Source organism: Bos taurus, chromosome 11 (assembly GCF_002263795.3).
Source record: "Bos taurus isolate L1 Dominette 01449 registration number 42190680 breed Hereford chromosome 11, ARS-UCD2.0, whole genome shotgun sequence".
NCBI classification, from domain to species: domain Eukaryota; kingdom Metazoa; phylum Chordata; class Mammalia; order Artiodactyla; family Bovidae; genus Bos; species Bos taurus.
In genome coordinates this window covers 43,956,091-43,976,471 of record NC_037338.1, presented here as the reverse complement: position 1 = coordinate 43,976,471, position 20,381 = coordinate 43,956,091, and the positions used below count along the sequence as shown (strand labels likewise).

The 20,381-nt window shown below is 37.3% G+C and overlaps 1 protein-coding gene across 10 annotated transcripts in view; it reads right to left on the bottom strand.

Annotated features, from left to right (window-relative positions):
• The window catches only part of GCFC2 (GC-rich sequence DNA-binding factor 2), an 84,650-nt gene that overhangs the window by 29,395 nt on the left and 34,874 nt on the right, over positions 1-20,381 (bottom strand). For 4 of the 10 annotated variants that reach the window (XR_009496436.1, XM_024999405.2, XM_024999406.2 and 1 more), the window contains 7 exons: positions 20,253-20,368; positions 10,425-10,611; positions 5,871-5,994; positions 4,805-4,886; positions 4,230-4,342; positions 3,002-3,201; positions 865-1,015 (listed from right to left, as the gene is read on the bottom strand). Coding sequence is in view for 8 of the 10 variants with exons in the window: in XM_024999405.2 (XP_024855173.1) it covers positions 865-1,015; positions 3,002-3,201; positions 4,230-4,342; positions 4,805-4,886; positions 5,871-5,994; positions 10,425-10,611; positions 20,253-20,368 (973 nt within the window). In the remaining 2 variants the exon portion in view is untranslated. Of the gene's footprint in view, positions 1-864; positions 1,016-3,001; positions 3,202-4,229; positions 4,343-4,804; positions 4,887-5,870; positions 5,995-10,424; positions 10,612-20,252; positions 20,369-20,381 lie in introns of those variants that run through there. The other 6 variants (XM_024999407.2, XM_059891749.1, XR_003037163.2 and 3 more) reach the window with 6 other exon arrangements.

Below are 20,381 nucleotides of genomic sequence, written 5' to 3'. Positions count from 1 at the left end.
AGCTAAATGTCCATCAACAGAGGCATGGATAAAGAAGATGTGGTAATATTCCATTATATACCATGGAATATTATCACCCAGCCATAAAAAAGACAAAAAATGCCATTTGCAGCAACATGGATGAACCTAGACTGTCATACTGAGTAAAGTAAGTCAGACAAAGACAGACAAATATCACGTGACATGGTTTCTATGTGGAATCTAAAAATAAGGCTACAAACAAACTTATTTACGTAACAGAAGTAGAGTCATGGCTGTACAAAACAAACTTACGGTTACCAGGGGATAAATGTGGGGAAGAATTAATTGAGAGATTCGGATTGACTAGACACACTACTATATATAAAACAGATAACTAGTAAGAACCTGCAATACAGCACAGGAAAATCTACTCAAAACTCTGTAATGGCCTACGTGGGACAGGGATCTAAAAAAAAAAAAATGTGGATATATGTATAACTGATTTACTTTGCTGTACACTTGAAACTAACACAACATTGTAAATCAACCATACTCCAATAAAAATTAAAAAAAAAAGAAGAAGAAATGTAAGGGGAGAAGTTAAGGGAAAGACATACACATAGTAGAGATGGAAGTGTGCCACTAATAAATGACTTATAAAAGTAACTATTAAAGTAATGTGAATGTCACAAATACTAAAGGTCCAAGAGTATCAGGAGTTTGATAGCCAGTCACTTGCACAAACAAGCTGTTTTTAATCAGCTTAAATTATAAATCTGTTGATTTCTACTGTATATTACAGTTGTGTTCAAAAACGAAAAAAATTTGTGACTGTAACAGAAATGACTGATCTTATACTTAGCTAAAGAACAATTTAATTTTATCAAGATTACAAAACAGTACCTATAAGTCGAGGAATAACTGTTTTGTTGATGACAGTAGACAAGATTTTCTTATCAGAACTATCTTCCTTCTTTGAATCTTCCATACTGCAATCTATAAATTCTTCTATAGATGTAAACCATGGCATCTGTTTTAAACCTATGGAATCAAACTTATAAATAAAATTATCCAAGTTATAAATAAATTCTTAATTTTTATCTTTATATAGTTAACTTTTTCAGTAATTACCAGAGCTTTTCTAAGGATCAAAGGAGAATAATTCCATATTTTAACCCAACATATACAGAGGGCTACAGTTTATAGGGTCACAGAGAGTTGGACACAACTGAAGTGACAGCACTCACGCACATACAGTACTAGACCACCAAGGCTAGACAGCATGACATGACTAACACATGATGTCTAGGCAGTGAGACAGGATACTATATTTCACGTGTTTATTGATGTCCAGAAATGCCCCCCTGTGTTTAGGACCTACTAAATGGCAGGTACTGTTAGGAACAAAATATACATTTATAACAATAGCAGTTAAAATATCCATGGTATTTGCTTTTAAAGATATACTTACCTTATACAAAATTCACTCTGGCTCTCCCAAGTCTCACTGGCACAAATGTATACTTTGCATGTGGCTTATCTTATTATTAAGCAAACAGCAGATGGCCAATTACTATTTGTTGAATGACTGAATGAACAGATCTTTGCTATGTGTGACAGAATACTCAATTCAGCTTGAGTGGTTAACAACTAGGCTGTCGTCCAACCAGCTACCTTAGGGATAAGCCTGGTTCCTAAACTAAGAACACTGTATGGCCCTGAACCTAACAGAAAGTCTAAAGGCATGATGACTAGGGCAGAGGAAGATCCGCCTTAGTCAAGCAAAAGGGATTCACCCTTTGTTAAGTCTTTATTTTCAGCTCTCCTCTCTTCCTAGAATTTCATTTTCTCATTTCTGTTTGCTTAACCACATGGATGTCCCATCATCATTTCATTGTCTATAATGTAAAACTTCCTTGAAAACCTTTTCCCTCTTTGAAAAGACACCATTTCTATGAATGGAACTACCGTTGTCCTAATAACTTAGAATCCAAACCTTGGGGTCACTATTTTGATGTTTTGTTAGGGTTATTCGCAGCAGTTTATTGATTCTTCATAAAATCACTTGTAATCAACCCTTTCTTTCCTCTTTGCTATGTCACTATCACCCTGTGTGAGGAACTCATCTCCTTGGACTTGGGCTACAGCAACTGCCTTTCAGTTATCTTCACCTCTTTCTCTCTACGCTCCAAGTTAGCCTATTGCTCAGAGCTTCCTAAATCATTACCTTCATCACGTCACTCCTCCCATTACCTATCAAAACAAGTTCCTTTCTCTTGATTTACAATCTATGCAGTCTCTACAAAACTACTATTTCTCCCCATGTACCTTTACAAAACACCTTTTCCTTCCTTGCTCTCTTCTTATTTAAATTCTATATACCCTTTAAATCCTCATTTAAATTCCTCATCTTCATTGTAGCTTTCCTAGCCAAGTATTCCCATTATGTCATCTCCAACGTCAGAACTCTTGGTACCTATTTTGAATTTCACTCAGATTGTAAAATTCTTATGGTCTGCTGCTAAGTCACTTCAGTCGTGTCCGATTCTGTGTGACCCCATAGACGGCAGTCCACCAGGCTCCCCCGTCCCTGGGATTCTCCAGGCAAGAACACTGGAGTGGGTTGCCATTGCCTTCGCCAATGCATGTAAGTGAAAAGTGAAAGTGAAGTCGCTCAGTCGTGTCCGACTCTGTGCGACCCCATGGACTGCCGCCTACCAGGCTCCTCCGTCCATGGGATTTTCCAGACAAGAGTACTGGAGTGGGGTGCCATTGCCTTCTCCGTCTTATGGTCTAATATTACCTTTATTTTTTGAGTGATCTTCAACTTATCACAGATTTTTTTAAAGTGTTTCCTTTACTGATGTGTTAGCCTTAAAACAGAGTGAGAACCAAGAAATGGTAAATGACTACTCCAAAGCATGATTATTAATTCCATCCCTAAAGGTGAGGTATTTTATATTATAGTTAACCTGATAACAAGAGGACTGAAGTAACTAAATGTGATCAGGATTATTTTTTTCACGTTAAGCTCATATACCTTAAGAGGGTTCCAGTCAATCAACTGAAATCGTATTAGGGGATTTAAAAGCTTCGGAATGCATAAACTAATGAAAGCTTCATAATAAGAATCAGGAAACTTTTCTCGCCATTGTCGAAATTTCAATAAAATATTCTGGATATTACAAAAATCACTGTGTACATCTTCAAAAATCTTCTTATGATCCTGTAAAATGTCACCTGTGAAGAAAATGAGTCTCTGTATATTACACATTTTACATTTGTGATCTTTAAGTTTGATTCCTATAAACATAGTTATGTATAACTTATGTAATCAACTGAGTTGAAAGTTATTCTTGACATTAACATATAAATAGTTTTAATTAAAAAAAAACACCTTAGTAACAACTGATACTGATAAAATCTACCATTTATTAAGCCCTTGTTATATGCCAAAACATTATAAACACATTATCTCATGTCATTATCATAACTATCTTCCCTAAAAGGTAAGTGTTTCTAGCCTATCTGTTTACAGACAAAGAAAAAGCAAACAACAATATCAGATACAGTGAAGTCAAGTAATTCGCTTAAGGTCACACAGAATAGATTCCCTCTTTGAACTCATCTATTTGACTGTAAAGCCTACATTCTTTCAGCTGTACATATTTTACCTCCTTACAATGCTAAAAATGGACTTTACTATAAATTCAATTCAAATTCAAACTCCAGGAGATTGTGAAGGACAGGAAAGCCTGCCATGCTGCAGTCCATGGGATTGTGAAGAGTTGGACATGACTGAGCGACTGAACAACAAATAGGGACTTCCGTGGTGGTGCAGTGGCTAAGACCCCAAGCTCCCAATGCAGCAGGCCTAGGTTCAATCCCTGGTCAGGGAACTAGATCCCACAAGCCACAGTTAAGACCTGGCACAGCCAAATAAATAAGTATTTTAAAGAACTGAAAGAAATGATAAAATAGAAAGTATGTAGCAGAGAAATGAAGCCAAAAATGTTCATGGCTCATTTATAACAGGAGATGAAAAAGGTTGAGGGGAAAAAATTATAAAGATGCAGGAATACTCATCCTACTTCTCCATTTTATCCATTCTTTCAGAGTTAAAGACAAGTCTAATAAGGAAAAAAAAGTATTATTTATTCTGAATTTTCCCAACTATTTTGGATAGCTTAATATAAGGGCAATCATGGCCAAGATTTTCTATCATTTCAGTACTTTAATTAAGACACATCAGAAACCTGATAACTGACCTTGGCTTTTTTGGAAGTCAATCATGTCTGCTGAAGACAGTTCATCATCACTAGATGTTCCTTCTTCATGAGTACAATTCCCAGAAAGAACCCTTGCTTGTCTTCTTCGTGCCCTGTATTTTGCAATAAACCAAAAATAAAATATGAAAATAAATGCTTTAAAACAAAAAGTAAAAGTCATCATTACTTAAAATGCCCAGAAATAAACTATCATACTTTCACACAATTTTATATTAATATTTTTGATATTTTAGCCTCATTAATCTGAACTGATTCTCTCTCTTATTCTTGTTAGACACTCCCATGATTTGGAGAAAGGAGTAACAATGTATTTAGGACTAGCTTCCTATGAGACAGTCCCAACCTGATAAATACCACTTTATACATTCCTTCTAACTAATTCAAATACATAAGTGTGTCTTTAAACCATGGGGTAGAGGACTGTTTAACTAAATTTTGGTTTTACACCATTCTCACAAATTAATATGCCAGGTTATAGGTATTTATACTATATGATTAACTGTATTTAAACTATGAAAAATACTTGCTCAGTGATGCTTTAAGTCTTTAGTTACCTTCGAGATTCAGCCTCTTCTAAAATCCACTGAGTTTTTTCATCCATAGCCAAGCTTTTATTTATTGATGTCTCAGGTTTGCCTGTTAATGAATAAAATTGATTTTATACTGTAAATTCTAAAAAGAAATACAGTGAAACATTTTGAAAACAAAAGTTATATTTTAGGTATGTATACATAATTTGTATATATAAACATCCATACATAGACTATGCTTAAATTGCATATTTCATCATGCAATGAAATTGCAATGTTAACTCTCTACCACAATATTAATAGGTATTGAGTTTGCTAATCTAATAAAATGTACCTTGTCTGGTGAATATAGTTCAGCACTCAAGAACAGTAACAAAAATAAAGTTTCTTTCCCTTGTATTCTTTTTCAGCAGTTTTCACCATTTTTTTTTTCCTGTCCCTATGGTCAAATTCTAGAAACACATTACCAATACGTCATTCATATTATCTCCTATTTTAGCATATACTGCAACTTATGGCCAACTAAATGTCATATATTTGAGTCATTCTGATTTTGCTTTTATCATCTCCTTGATGTTGTGGTCTCATTTCTTTCACTATACCCTGACAGCACCTTAATCAAAGGAAGACATCTCTGCAAATACAAAATCAGTGTGAGAATTAAAGGGCTGCATCCAATTCTTTATTAATATAATGAGATCTTATAGATGATTCTATACTGAAACCCACCAGAATTTCTTTAACTTCCACAATCAATCTGTGGAAAATTTATAAAGTTAGGCTTCTGACACAGTCTATATGTTTATGTCGTCATCTCAAAATAATCATTAAATGGTCATATAAATATTTTCTTTCAAACACTAAGTGATTAGAAGTCATAATTTTAATTTTTTTAGATTTGGACTTAATTTAAGACATTTTGAAGCCCAGATTTTAAAATGGTTTGGGAATTTTAGAAGAGGGTAGGTGAAAGGTCAGTGGGAAAATACACAATAAACATTTTTTATATAGTAATAGAAATATTTTTATCTTTTAGCTAACAATTTAGCTTAATGAAGAAAAAATCACATTGAACATGAAAAACACTAACATGATAACTGTTGTAAATACGCTGATTCATGTTTTAATTCATCTTGCCTGCGTTTCATAAAGATCATGGCTTGTTTTAAAAGGAGTGCGTGCATGGCTGATTCTATTTCTTGGATGCTGATAATCTGAAATACATACATAAGTAACATTTTGTGGGTGGTCATTAAATGATTATAAAAAATAATTATATATAAGCACATTATATGCTCAAATTTCATATAACAGAAACATTTTTAACACTATCACATCTCAATTAAATGAACATTGTGAGGAATAGACATAGCTTCCAATACTTATAATACTAATAAAACCAGGAAATAAACATTGTACCAAAACAGCTATAAATATCATAAATAATAAAACCTAACTTGGCTGGAGTCAGAAACATGGATAAAAGTGGCTAGAAAAGAAAAATTCTTTTTTGAGATAGAAGAGAAGGAAATGATGACTTAGTATATATAAAACAAAAACAGTGTGATATGATACCTCACTGTAGTTTTGATACACATTTCTCTACTAGCAATGACATCAGATGTTTTAAAATTTTTATGTTAATCATTGTTTTATACATACTAAGTCCTTAAATTGGGGTCTTGAGTTGTCCTTTTCTTAAAGTAGACTAATCACTTTAAAAATACACTCTACTTTCTTCATTACTTTTAATTTACTTTTAAAAGATTACCAGATTAGTTTCTCCCCTATTGTTACACTGCTTACAAAGGTCAACAACAAAAAGTCTACATATAGCAAATACTGGAGAGGCTGTGGAGAAAAGGGAACCCTCCTACACTGTTGCTGGGTGTATAAGCTGGTGCAGCTACTATGAAAAACAATATGGTGGCTCCTTAAAAAACTAGAGTTTCCATATGATCCTGAAAAAACTAGAGTTTCCATATATGCCACTCTTGGGCATATATCTGGAGAAAACTCTAATTCAGATACATGGCATCCCAATGTTCATAGCAACATTATTTACAAGAGCCAAGACATGGAAGCAACCTAAATGTCCCTGAATGATGCCTGGATAAGGATGATGTGCTGTATATATGTATACACACACACACACTAGAATACAACCCAGCCATAAAATAATAATGCCATTTGCAGCAGCAGGGATACACCTAGAGACAATAATACTAAATGAAGTAAGTCAGAAAGAGAAAGACAAATATATTATGATATTACTTATCTGTGGAATATAAAATATGATAAAAATGAATCTATGGGGAGGAATAAACCAGGAGTCTGAGAATAGCAGATACAAACTACTATATACAAAAAAGCAACCAGATCCTACTGTACACCACAGGGAACTATATTCAACATCCTGAAATACACCATAATGGAAAAGAATATGAAAAGAACATACACATATATAACTGAATCACTTTGCTATACACCAGGAACTAACACAACATTGTAAATCAACTATACTTCAGTTAAAATTTAAAAGAAAAAAACAAAAAGCACACCTAATATCAAAAAAGGACTTCCTGGGTAGCACAGCAGTAACAATCTGCCAGCCAAGTAGGAGATGTGGGTTTGATCCCTGAGTCAAGAAGATCCCCTGGAGAATGAAACGGCAGGCCACTCCAGTATTCTTGCCTGGGAAATCCCATGGACAGAGAAGCCTGGCAGGCTTCATGGGGTCAAAAAGGAGTTGGACACAACTTAGTGACTAAACAACAACAACAAATATCAAAAAACCATCTCAACAAAATCAAAAGACAAAACAAATTGGAATGTATACCTACATCAAATAGGATAAAGCACTAAAATTTTTAAGCAATAGAAAGCTGTTCATCATATACTGGGAAAAAGGAAAAAAACCCACAAAAACAAACCCACGGTATGAACAAGAAGATAGCAGGGTAAAGGACACAAATAATTCACTACAAGAAAACTGTATGTGTTAAGAAAACAAATGACTTGTGAGATCAAAATAAATACATAAAAACTAAATACACTAGAAACTGATAAAACTTTTCTGAAGGATAATTTAGTAATGTTTCATAAGCCTTAATGTATTTAGACACTTTGACTTAGTAATTCAATTTCTAGAACTTTTCTTAAACAGACAGAATTTTAAAAATTTATATTGCTATTTCAGTCAGTTCAGTTCAGTTGCTGAGTCATGTCCGACTCTTTGTGACCCCATGGACTGCAGCCTGCCAGGCTTCCCTGTACATCACCACCTCCCGGAGCTTGCTCAAACTCTTGTCCATTGAGTCAGTGATGCCATACAACCATCTCATCCTCTGTCATCCCCGTCTCCTCCTGCCTTCAATCTTACCCAACATCAGGGTCTTTTCTAATGAGTAAGCTGTTCGCATCAGGTGGCCAAAGCACTGGAGCTTCAGCTTCATCATCAGTCCTTCCAGTGAATTTTCAGGACTGATTTCCTTTAGGACTGACTGGTTTGATCTCCTTGCAGTACAAGGGACTCTCAAGAGTCCTCTCCAACACAATTAAAAAGCATCAATTCTTTGTATTTAGTTTTCTTTATGGTCCAACTCTCACATCCATACATGATTACTGGAAAAACCACAGCTTTGACTAGACGGACCTTTGTCAGCAAAGTAATGTCTCTGCTTTTTGATATGTCGTCTAATTTGTCATAGCTTTTCTTCCAAGGAGCAAGTGTCTTCTAAATTCATGGCTGCGGTCACCATTTGCAGTGATTTTCGAGTCCAAGAAAATAAAGTCTATCACTGTTTCCATTGTTTCCCCATCTATTTGCCATGAAGTGATAGGACTGGATACCATGATCTTCATACTTTGAATGTTGAGTTTTAAGCCAGGTTTTTCATTCTCCTCTTTCACCTTCATCAAGAGGCTCTTTAGTTCCTCTTTCTGCCATAAGGGGAGTGTCATCTGCGTATCTGAGGTTATTGATATTTCTCCTGGCAATCTTGATTCCAGCTTGTGTTTCATCCAGCCTGGCATTTTGCATGATATACTCTACATATAAGTTAAATAAATAGGGTGACAATACACAACCTTGACGTACTCCTTTTCCAATTTGTAACTAGTCTGTTGTTCCATGTCCAGTTCTAACTGTTGCTTCCTGACCTGCACACAGATTTCTCAGAAGGCAGGTCAGGTGGTCTGGTATTCCCATCTCTTGAAGAATTTTCCACAGTATGTTGTGATCCACAGTCAAAGGCTTTAGTATAGTCAATCAAGCAGAAGTAGATGTTTTTCTGGAACTCTCTTGCTTTTTCTATGATCCAGTGGATGTTAGCAATTTGACCTCTGGTTCCTCTGCCTTTTCTAAATCCAGCTTGAACATCTGGAAATTCTCGGTTCATGTACTATTGAAGCCTCGCTTGGAGAATATTGAGCATTTCTTTACTAGCATGTGAGATGAGTGTAATTGTGTGGTAGTTTGAACATTCTTTGGCATTGCCTTTCTTTGGGCTTGGAATGAAAATTGACCTTTTCCAGTCCTGTATCCATACTGAGTTTTCCAAATTTGCTGGCATATTCAGTGCAGCACTTTCACAGCATCATCTTTTAGGATTTGAAATAGCTCAACTGGAATTCCATTACCTCCACTAGCTTTGTTTGTAGTGACGCTTCCTAAGACCCACTTGACTTCGCATTCCAGGATGTCTGGCTCTAGGTGAGTGATCACACCACCGTGGTTATCTGGGTCATTAAGATCTTTTTTAGATAGTTCTTTTGTGTATTTTTGCCACCTCTTCTTAATATCTTCTGCTTCTGTTAGGTCCATATCGTTTCTGTCCTTTATTGTGCCCATCTTTGCATGAAATGTTCCTTTGATATAGCTAATTTTCTTGAAGAGATTTCTAGTCTTTCTCATTCTATTGTTTTCCTCTATTTCTTTGCACTGATCACTGAAGAAGGCTTTCTTATCTCTCCCTGCTATTCTTTGAAACTCTGCATTCAGATGGGTATATCTTTCCTTTTCTCCTTTGCCTTTAGCTTCTCTTCTTTTCACAGCTATCTGTAAGCCCTCTTCAGACAACCATTTTGCCTTTTTGCATTTTTTTTTTCTTGGGGATGGTCTTGATCACTGCCTCCTGTACAATGTCATGAACCTCTGTCCATATTTCTTCTATTTTTATGTAAATATTGCTATTTACATGTTCCAAAATGATTACAAAAACACCTAACTGTCCAACATTAAGGGAATACTTAATATTCCACTATCCCCACTCCAGTACGCTTGCCTGGAAAATCCCATGGATGGAAGAGCCTGGTAGGCTGCAGTCCATGTTAAGGGTCGGAGACGACTGAGCGACTTCACTTTCACTTTTCACCTTCATGCATTGGAGAAGGCAATGGCAACCCACTCCAGTGTTCTTGCCTGGAGAATCCCAGGGACGGGGGAGCCTGGTGGGCTGCCGTCTATGGGGTCGCACAGAGTCGGACAGGACTGAAGTGACTTAGCAGTAGCAGCACATCAAAAATAGGTAGGAAGAATCCTAGATGAAGTACCTAGTTATGGGATTTAAACTAAAAAAAAAAATCGCATGGTAAGGGAATTTCTGTATAAAAAGGAAATGATTCAGTATTTATAGACACATACCTTTTCATTAAGACAGTCAATTAAATTTTCCACATAAATTTTCATGCTTTTATAGAATCTAAAACTTAGAGTTTGATTTGATGAATTCTCTAGGTTCTGGATGGTACTCTTTGAGCTCTTGATATCTTGTATATATTTTTCATATTCTCTTAGATGTGAGCGGTGAGTGTCCTGTAGTAATGTTAATCTAAATAAATAGAAAATAAACATAAAAATTGCTTTATATTACAAATGTATTTCTATTATAGTAAGTAGCAGTCTAATGGGAGAAGGCAATGGCACCCCACTACAGTACTCTTGCCTGGAAAATCCCATGGACGGGGGAGCCTGGTAGGCTGCAGTCCATGGAGTCGCTAGGAGTCGGACACCACTGAGCGACTTCACTTTCACTTTTCACTTTCATGCACTGGAGAAGGAAATGGCAACCCACTCCAGTGTTCTTGCCTGGAGAATCCCAGGGACAGGGGAGCCTGGTGGGCTGCCGTCTATGGGGTCGCACAGAGTCAGACACGACTGACATGACTTAGCAGCAGCAGCAGCAGCAGTCTAATGAAAATTTTTTCAGAGCTACCTTATAAAGACCACCAAGGAAACTGACAATCATATAAACCTGGGTTTATAAGACCTGTGGAGCAAAGGAAAATTCCATGATAAGAGAGGCTTCAAAGGGAAAGGTAGCATAGGACATGGAGAGATTTTTAGGTGCTACAGCTAATCTCAGGGTAGTCTTAGAGGACAAGTTAGTGTGGATGGATCAGAATTTGTAAACTAGGTGACCTGCTACAATAATCGTGCAAAGTCTCTTCAGTCATGTCCCACTCTGTGACCTTAGGGACTGTAGCCTTCCAGGCTCCTCTGTCCATGAGATTCTCCAGGCAACAGTACTGGACTGGGATGCAATGCCCTCCTCCTCCATATGTGTACTTACTTTATATAGGTAGTAACAGTCTTTCTTTTGCAATGTTTCAAAGGGTGGGATATGTGTGGAGTCGGAGGTGGTCCAGTCTTCCAATCTTGATGAGCATCTCTGGACCTTTAATCTTGCCTCAGGTGGTTTCACTGCCTTGCATTTCTCTTCAAGCTGTTGTTCAGGACATTGCTCTTTTTTTACACTTCGGGTCTCCTGCTTTGAAGAGATGTAAGGGAGCTGCACACAACCTAGTCTTGATTAGACAAGGCTACGTGAGTGCAGGATCTAGTTGGTCCAGTCTCCTAATCTTGACGAGCTTCTCTGGACCTTTAATCTTGCCTCGGGTGGTTTCATTGCTGTTCCTCCTTTGTTTAGCAACTGTACTGCCATTTGGAACAGAGAGAGGGTCATGGAAACTAGAGTCTAGCCTATAATAAATGATGGGGGAAAAAAAGGCCTCAATACCTAGGAGCTCCGCAGGACCCTGCTAGGCTCAACACCTCCTTTTCTTTGATACTCCTCAATCTTGAGGACCACTGAATCCTTCCCATTTCTCTTCAAGCTGCTGCTCAGGACACCGCTTTTTCACACTTTCAGGAGCATCGGGTCTCCTGCTTTGAAGAGATGTAAAGGAGCTTCCAGGCAAGGCGGAGACCTTGTCCCATTTCAGGTGAGTTTTCCAGCACAGCTTCACAAGCGACGTCTTAATAATGTCCTTGTTGTTACTGTTGTTCAGTTGCTCCATGTCTGACTCTTTTCGACCCCATGGACTGCAGCACTCCAGACTTCCCTGTCCTTCACCATCTCCTGGAGCTTGTTCAAACTCACATCTATTGAACTGGTGATGCCATCCAACCATCTTATCCTCTGTCATCCCCTTCCCCTGCCTTCAATCTTGCCCAGCATCAGGGTCTTTTCCAATGATTTGGATCTTTGCATCAGATGGCCAAAGTATTGGAGCTTCAGCTTCAACATCAGACCTTCCAATGAATATTCAGGATTGATTTCCTTTAGGACTGATAAGTTTGATCTCCGTGCAGTCCAAGGGACTCTCAAGAGTCTTCTCCAACATCACAGTTCAAAAGCAATCAATTCTTCAGTGCTCAGCCTTCTCTACAGTCCAACTCTCACATCCACACAAGACTATTGGGAAAAACATAGCTTTGACTAGATGCACCTTTGTTGGCAATGTAATGTCTCTGCTTTTGAATATGCTGTCTAGGTTGGTCATAGCTTTTCTTCCAAAGTGCAAATGTCTTTCAATTTCATGGCTGCAGTCCCCATCTGCAGTGATTTTGGAGCCCAAGAAAATAAAGTCTATCACTGTTTCCATTGTTTCCCCATCTATTTGCCATGAAGAGATGGGACCGGATGCCATGATCTTCATTTTTTGAATGTTGAGTTTTAAGCCAGATTTTTCACTCTCCTCTTGCACCTTTATCAAGAGGCTCTTTAGTTCCTCTTCGCTTTTTGCCATAAGGGTGGTGTCATCTGCATATCAGAGGTTATTGATATTTCTCCTGGCAATTCTGATTCCAGCTTGTGTTTCATCCAGTACAGCATTTTGCATGATGTGCTCTGCATATAAGTTAAATAAGGAGGGTGACAATATACAGCCTTGATGTACTCCTTTCCCAATTTTGAACCAGTCTGTTGTTCCATGTCCAGTTCTAACTGTTGCTTCTTCACTTGCATACAGATTTCTCAGGAAGCAGGTATGGTGGTCTGGTATTCCCATCTCTTGAAGAATTTTTCTGTTTCTTGTGATCCACACAGTCAAAGGCTTTAGCATAGTCAATCAAGCAGAAGTAGATGTTTTTCTGCAACTCTCTTGCTTTTTCTGTGACCCAGTGGAAGTTGGCAATTTGATCTCTGGTTCCTCTACCTTTTCTAAATCCAGCTTGAACATTTGGATGTTCTCAGTTCATGTACTGTTGAAGACTCACTTGGAGAATATTGAGCATTACTTTGCTAGCGTGTGAGGAGTGCAATTTGGTGGTAGTTTGAACATTCAACCTTCTTAATCATATCCTTAAGAAGGGTTTTTTTGTAATTTGTGATCCTTTAGTGGTCTTATATTTGAAACACAAGAGTCCATGTGGAATTACTGTTAGATCAGTCTGTGGTATTCCTTAGAATATAGGTATCTGTTAGTTAGTGTTAGTCATTCAGTCGTGTCCGACTCTTTGGGACTCCACGGACTGTAGCCTCTGTCTATGGAATTCTCTAAGCAAGAATACTGGAGTGGGTAGCCATTGCCTTCTGCAGGGGATCTTCCCAACCCAGGAGCTGGTATTAAAGACATTTGAGCATGCTATGATTTGGTATGAATTTTTTTGTTTTGTGACCTATATTTGACACTGTGAGTACATTAGAATTAGAGAATTAACTACTAATGAAATAAATTCATAATATTTGGACCTGAATCAAACAATTAAAAAAATTAAACTTTTGCTAATCTCCTTATGGGCTTCACTGGTGGCTCAGTGGTACAGAATCCACCTGCCAATACAGGAGATACAGGTTCAATCTCCAGGCAAGATCCCCTGGAGATGGAAATGGCAGTATTCTTGCCTTGCAAATCCCATGGACAGAGGATCCTGGCACATCAGGCTTAGCTGCCCTATGACATGTGTAATCTTCCCAGACCAGGAATTGAATCTGTGTCCCCTACATTGGCAAGGTGTACTCTTAACCACTGGACCACCAGGGAACTCCAAGAGATAACTATTAATAGCAACAGATAATGGTTAGCTAGGCTTTAGAAATGTATTTGTACTAAGAACCTTAAAAACATAACCTAACTTTTGTTGCAGTTAACCTTCCCTGGAAATTTATATTAAGAAATAATATTACATTATATATGGAATTTAGAAAGATGGTAACCATAACCCTGTGTACGAGACAGCAAAAGAGACACTGATGTATAGAACAGACTTATGGACTCTGTGGGAGAGGGAGAGGGTGGGAAGATTTGGGAGAATGGCATTGAAGCATGTATAATATCATGTATGAAACGAGTCGCCAGTCCAGGTTCGATGCACGATACTGGATGCTTGGGGCTGGTGCACTGGGACGATCCAGAAGGATGGTATGGGAAGGGAGGAGGGAGGAGGGTTCAGGATGGGGAACACATGTATACCTGTGGTGGGTTCATTTCGATATTTGGCAAAACTAACACAATATTGTAAAGTTTAAAAATAAAATTTAAAAAAAAAAGAAATAATATTACAGTTTAAATGACTTATAGGAACAAAATGTTCATTATCTGTCACATTATTTATAATAGACAAATTTAGAAATCAAAACATCTAACATAGAAATGCAATATACCAACTATATGGATTAACAAAATATTACTATATGCTTATAATTTACTGTAGTAAAAAGCATGTGACTTACAATCTTAACCATTTTAAAGTACATTACAGTAGTATTAACTATATGCACACTGCTGTATAACAGATCTTTAGAACTCTTTCATCCTACAGAAGTGAAATTCTATACTCACTGATCAACAACTTTCCATTCCACTCCCCTCCACGTGGGGCAACCACCATTCTACTTCTGGTTTCTAAGAGTCTGACTACTTTGTTTGTGTGCTTAGTTGCTGAGTCCTGTCTGACTCTTTGTGAACCCACTGACTATAGCCTGCCAGGCTCCTATGTCCATGGAATTTTCTAGGCAAGAATACTGGAGTGGGTTGCCATTTCCTACTCTAGGAGATCTTATTGACCCAGGAATTGAAGTGGTGTCTCTTGCATCTCCTAAACTGGCAAGTGGATTCTTCACCACTGCAACACATCATACAGAGTTTCCCAAATGGCTCAAGTAGTAACGAATCCACCTGCCAATGGAGGAACTGCAGGAGATGTGGGTTCAGTCCTTGGGTTGAGAAGATCCCCTAGAGTGAGGTTATGTTCTGTAATTCTCTAATCATTAGTGATGTTGAACATCTCTTCATGTTCCTTCACCACTTGTATGTCTTCGAGGAAGGTTTATTCCAATACTTTGACCATCTTTCTGTTGGGTAGTTTGTTGTTGAATTATATGAGCTACTTACATATTTTGGGTATTAACCGCTTATCATATACACAGTTTGCAAATATCTTCTCTCATTCTGTTGGCTGCCTTTTCACTTTGTTTATTATTTCCTTGCTATGCGGAAACTAGTTTCATATAGTCCCAACTGTCTATTTTTGCTTTTATTGCTTGTGTTTTTTCTTTCCTGGGTCCTTTGAGATTCCATATGTATTGGTGTTGGAAAAGACTCTTGAGAGTCCCTAGGACTGCAAGGAGATCCAACCAGTTAATCCTAAAGAAAATTAGTCCTGAATATTCATTGGAAGGAATGATGCTGAAGCTGAAACTCCAATACTCTGGCCACCTCATGCAAAAAACCAACTCATAGGAAAAGACCCTGATGCTGGGAAAGACTGAAAGCAAGAGGAAAAGGGGACAACAGAGGATGAGATGGTTGGATGGCATCACAGACTTAATGGACATTAATTTGAGTAGGCTCTGGGAGTTGGTAATGGACAGGGAAGCCTGGAGTGCTGTAGACCATGGGGTCGACTGAGCGGCTGAACTGACCTGAATCTATTTTAGGATTTTTTCCCCTATTTCTGCAAAAAATGGATTGGGATTTTGATAGAGAATGCATTACATCTATAGATTGCTTTGGGTAATATGGACATTTTAACTATATTAAATTTTCTAAACCATGATCATGGATACCTTTACATTAATTTATGTCTTCAATTTCTTTCAGCAATATTTTGTAATTTCTGGTGTATAAAACTTGCACCCCTTGACTAATTCCTAAGTTATATTCTTTTTAATGCTTTTGTAAATGTTTTCTAAATATATATTTTTGGACTTTTCATTGTTAGTGCACAGAAACAACTGATTTTCATCCTGCAATTTTGCTAGATTTATTAGCTCTAACAGGGTTTGTGTTTGTTTCTTTGTATCAAATGCAGTCTTTAGGTTTTCCCATGTGTAAGATCATGTCCTCTGTGAACAGAGATAATTTTACTTCTTGCTCTCCTATTTTGATGTCTTTTTATTTTTATTCTCACCTGAATTCTCTGGCTAGGGCTTGCAATACTTTGTTGAATACAAGAGACAAGAACAGGCATCCTTGCCTTGCTCCTGACCCTACAGGGAAAACTTTCAGTTTTCCATGACTAAATATGATATTAGCTGTCCATTACTCCTGCTGCCAAGTCGCTTCAGTCGTGTCCGACTCTCTGCGACCCCATAGACAGCAGCCCACCAGGCTCCCCCATCCCTGGGATTCTCCAGGCAAGAACACTGGAGTGGGTTGCCATTTCCTTTTCCAATGCATGAAGATGAAAAGTGAAAGTGAAGTCACTCAGTCGTGTCCGACTCTTAGTGACCCCATGGACTGCAGCCCACCAGGCTCCTCTGTCCATGGGATTTTCCAGGCAAGAGTACTGGAGTGGGGTACCATCGCATTACTCCTATATGGTCTTTATTATGTTGAAGTATTAACAATTTCTCATAAAAGCATGCTTAACATCATCAAAGGCTTTTCTTGTAATCAGCTGAGATGATCGTGTGGTTTTCACCATTCATTCTGTTTATATAGTGTATCACACTGATTTTCTTATGAAACACCCTCATATTCCAGGAATAAATCTCACTTGGTCATGGTGTATAATCCTCTTAACTTACATTTGCAAGTATTTTATTGTGGATTTTTACATCAATATTCATCAAGATACTGGTTTACTAATTTCCTTTTCTTATACTATCTTTGGGATTTTGGGATCAGAGTAATGCTGACCTCAGAGAATGAGCTTGGGAATGTTATTTCCTCTTCAGGTTTTTGTAAGAGTTTGAGAAGGAATGGTGTTAATTCATCATTAAATGTTTGGTAGAATTAGCCAGTGAGGCCATCTCACACATATATATGTATATAACTGCTATACTGTCCCAATGAATTGATCCTGTTATATTATACAATGGCTTTTATAGTCTCGTGTAGTTTTTAAGTTAAAATCCTTTTCTCCAAGTAATGCCACTCCTGGTCTCTTTTGTTTACTGTTTGCATGGAATCTTTTTTGCAAGACTTTCACTTTCATTCCATATACACCCTTAAGCCTAGTGAGACTCTTGCAGATGGTATACAGTTGTATCTTGCCCTTTTTTTTTTTTTGGCTTGGGTGGCTTGTGGGACATTAGTTTCCTGACCAAGGATTGAACATGGGCCCTAACCACTAGACTGCCCAGGAATTGCTGGATCTTGCTTTTCTTTTCAACCCATTCAGCCACTGTACATCTTTTGATTATAGAATTTAATCCATTTATATTTAAAGTAATTACTGATATGGAAGGACTTATGATTGCCATTTTAAAATTGCTTTTTGTCTTATAGTTATTTTGTCCCACTTCCTCTCTCGCTAAGCCTTGGGTTTTGTTATTTTATTTTTTTAGTGATGTGTTCTGGGTCATTTTCATTTTCCACTGCATATCTTCTATAGGTATTTCTTTTATGTTTACCATGGGGTTTACAAAAAATACTGCAATTCCAGTAATCTCTTTTAAACTGAAAACATCTTAACTTCAATCTCATATGAAAACTTTATTCCTTTACATCTCCCCTGCCACCTCTTGTTATTGATACCACAAATTACATTAAACATTTTTGTATGTATTAACATAATATCATAATCATTTTTGTGTTTTTACCTTTTAAATTCAATTTCTGAATTAAAAGTGATTGTCATACCACGCTCACAGTATTACAGGATTCTGCCTTTACCAGAGAACTCTGTATTTTTATATGCCTCATGCTACTGTACAGTATCCTTTCAATCAACTTGAAGGATCTCTTTCATCAATTTTTGTAAGGCAGGTCTAGTGGTGATGAACTCCCTCAGCTTTGTTTATCTGAGGACTTTATTTCTCCTTCATGAAGGATAGTTTTGTAGATACAGTAATCTCTGTTGGCAGTTTCCTTCTTTCATACTTTGAATATATCTTCCTACTCTCTTCTGGCCTGTTAACAGAGGAGACCTTTGTTGAGAAGCCTCCTGGTAATGTTATGGGACTCCCCTGGACATGACAAGGTCCTTTTGTTTTGTCACTTAATTCTTTCTTTGTATCTAGAAAGTCTGTCTCAGTGTAAGCCTCCTTGGGTTAATCCTTGTTGGAGTCCGTTAGCTTTTGAAATTGAATCCCCATTTCCTTCTTCAGGCTGGTAAGTCTTTGGGCATTATATCTTCAGATAAGCTCTCTGTCCCATTCTGCTCCTCTTCTCCTTCTTGGATTCCCATAAAGTATATGATATTCTGCTTGATAGCATCAGGTAAATCTCTTATGCTTTTTTCACTTTTCTTCATTCTTTTTTCCTTTTTGTTACTCTAACTTGGTAATTTCAAATGACTATTCTTTGAGGTCATCACTTGTTTCTTCTGCTTGACAGAGTCTGCTTTGGATCCCCTTTAGTGAATTTTTCAGTTCAGTTATTGTATTTTCAGCTCCAGAACCTCTGGTTCTTTTACAGTTTCCATCTCTGTTGGTATTCCAACCTTGTTCATGTATCATCTCCCTGATTTCTTTAGTTGTCTGTGCTCTCTTATGGCACATTAAGCTTAAGAGGATCATTTTGAATTCTCTGTCAGGTAATTCATAGGCCTCTGTTTCTTTTGGTTCTGGAAATTAATTTTGGTCCTCTAACTGGGCCAGGTTTCCTTGCTTCTTCACATGTCTGGTTATCTTTATGTTGTACTTTGTGTATTTGAAAATGCACGTAAGGGCAGTTTCCCCCCTATTTGAAACTGTATCCCTTAAGTGCATTTCAATTAGCCTGGATAAAGATTCCCAATGGTGTTGTGTGAGGAAGACTGTCTTCTTAAACCTTTCATGGGGGATGATTCTCCTCAGGGTTTCTAGAGATTTCCTAATTACAGACATTTGTGGGTTTTTCAGGATTTTATAGTCTCTTGGTCCCCCTGGTGTTTGTAGTACTTAAAGCTTTCTGGCTCTGTAACAGGCTTCTTAGCTCATTCGTGTCCTCTGTGGTCCTCAGGCATTTAATGTATGATTGTTCTCCAACAGTGCTCTGAGACAGATAAGAGAGAGACAGAGACAAGTCCTTTCGGCAGTAGCTCTAGAATATAGAATGTATGTTCTGCTCTTTTCCTTCCAAAGGAAAAGCTAGGAGTCCGGTTTTTTTCTCTCCATTGAAAGCGGTGCTGGCTTGCTAGAATGGCTAGACGCAGTTGGAATGAAATGGCTTTTCTCACCCATTACAATGTGGCTGGGCTTTGAGCTTCCCTGGGATACTACAACTTCCTGATTTCTGGGGTACTCATAAATGCTTTTTGGATAGTATGCTGTTGTTCAGTTGATATCTCTATGGGGCAATGAGGTCTGGGGCTTCTAACTCTGCCATCTTGCTGCCATAACTTTCAGCATATTATTTTTTTAAATTAAGGGCTATTTAACAATGTAGATAAATGCAGATTAAAAATAGTAAGTTAAAAAAAGCAGGATTTTATATTATTTATTGATTTTAACTACATGATATATCTATTATAAACACTGAAAGACATATACAAAAAAGGATCCGTTATGTTAGTGTAGTAACATAGGTGATGCTAATTTTTCCTATAACTCTTTAATATTATCATTTAATAATTAATAGAATATATATTTATATTTATGGCTGTGTCAGGTCTGAGCTGTGGCTCACAGGCTCAGTAGTTGCCCTGCATGTGGGATCTTAGTTCCCTGACCAGGGACTGAACCCAAGTTCTCTATACTGCAAGGCAGATTTTAAACCACTGGATCACCAAAGGAAGTCTCAATTAAAAATATTATAGTGCTAATTTTTTCACTACTAAATGTCTATAACAAATGTAAATTTTAAAATTAATATTACTTACCTAGTATTTAGTTTCTTCTTTATAATTTCTAAACTTACTGGTGGAAATGAAATGGAAGCATCAAACTTCTTCACTGTTTGAGATTCATGGCTGTAAGAAAGATCTATGTCTTGTCCCTAAAAATAATAT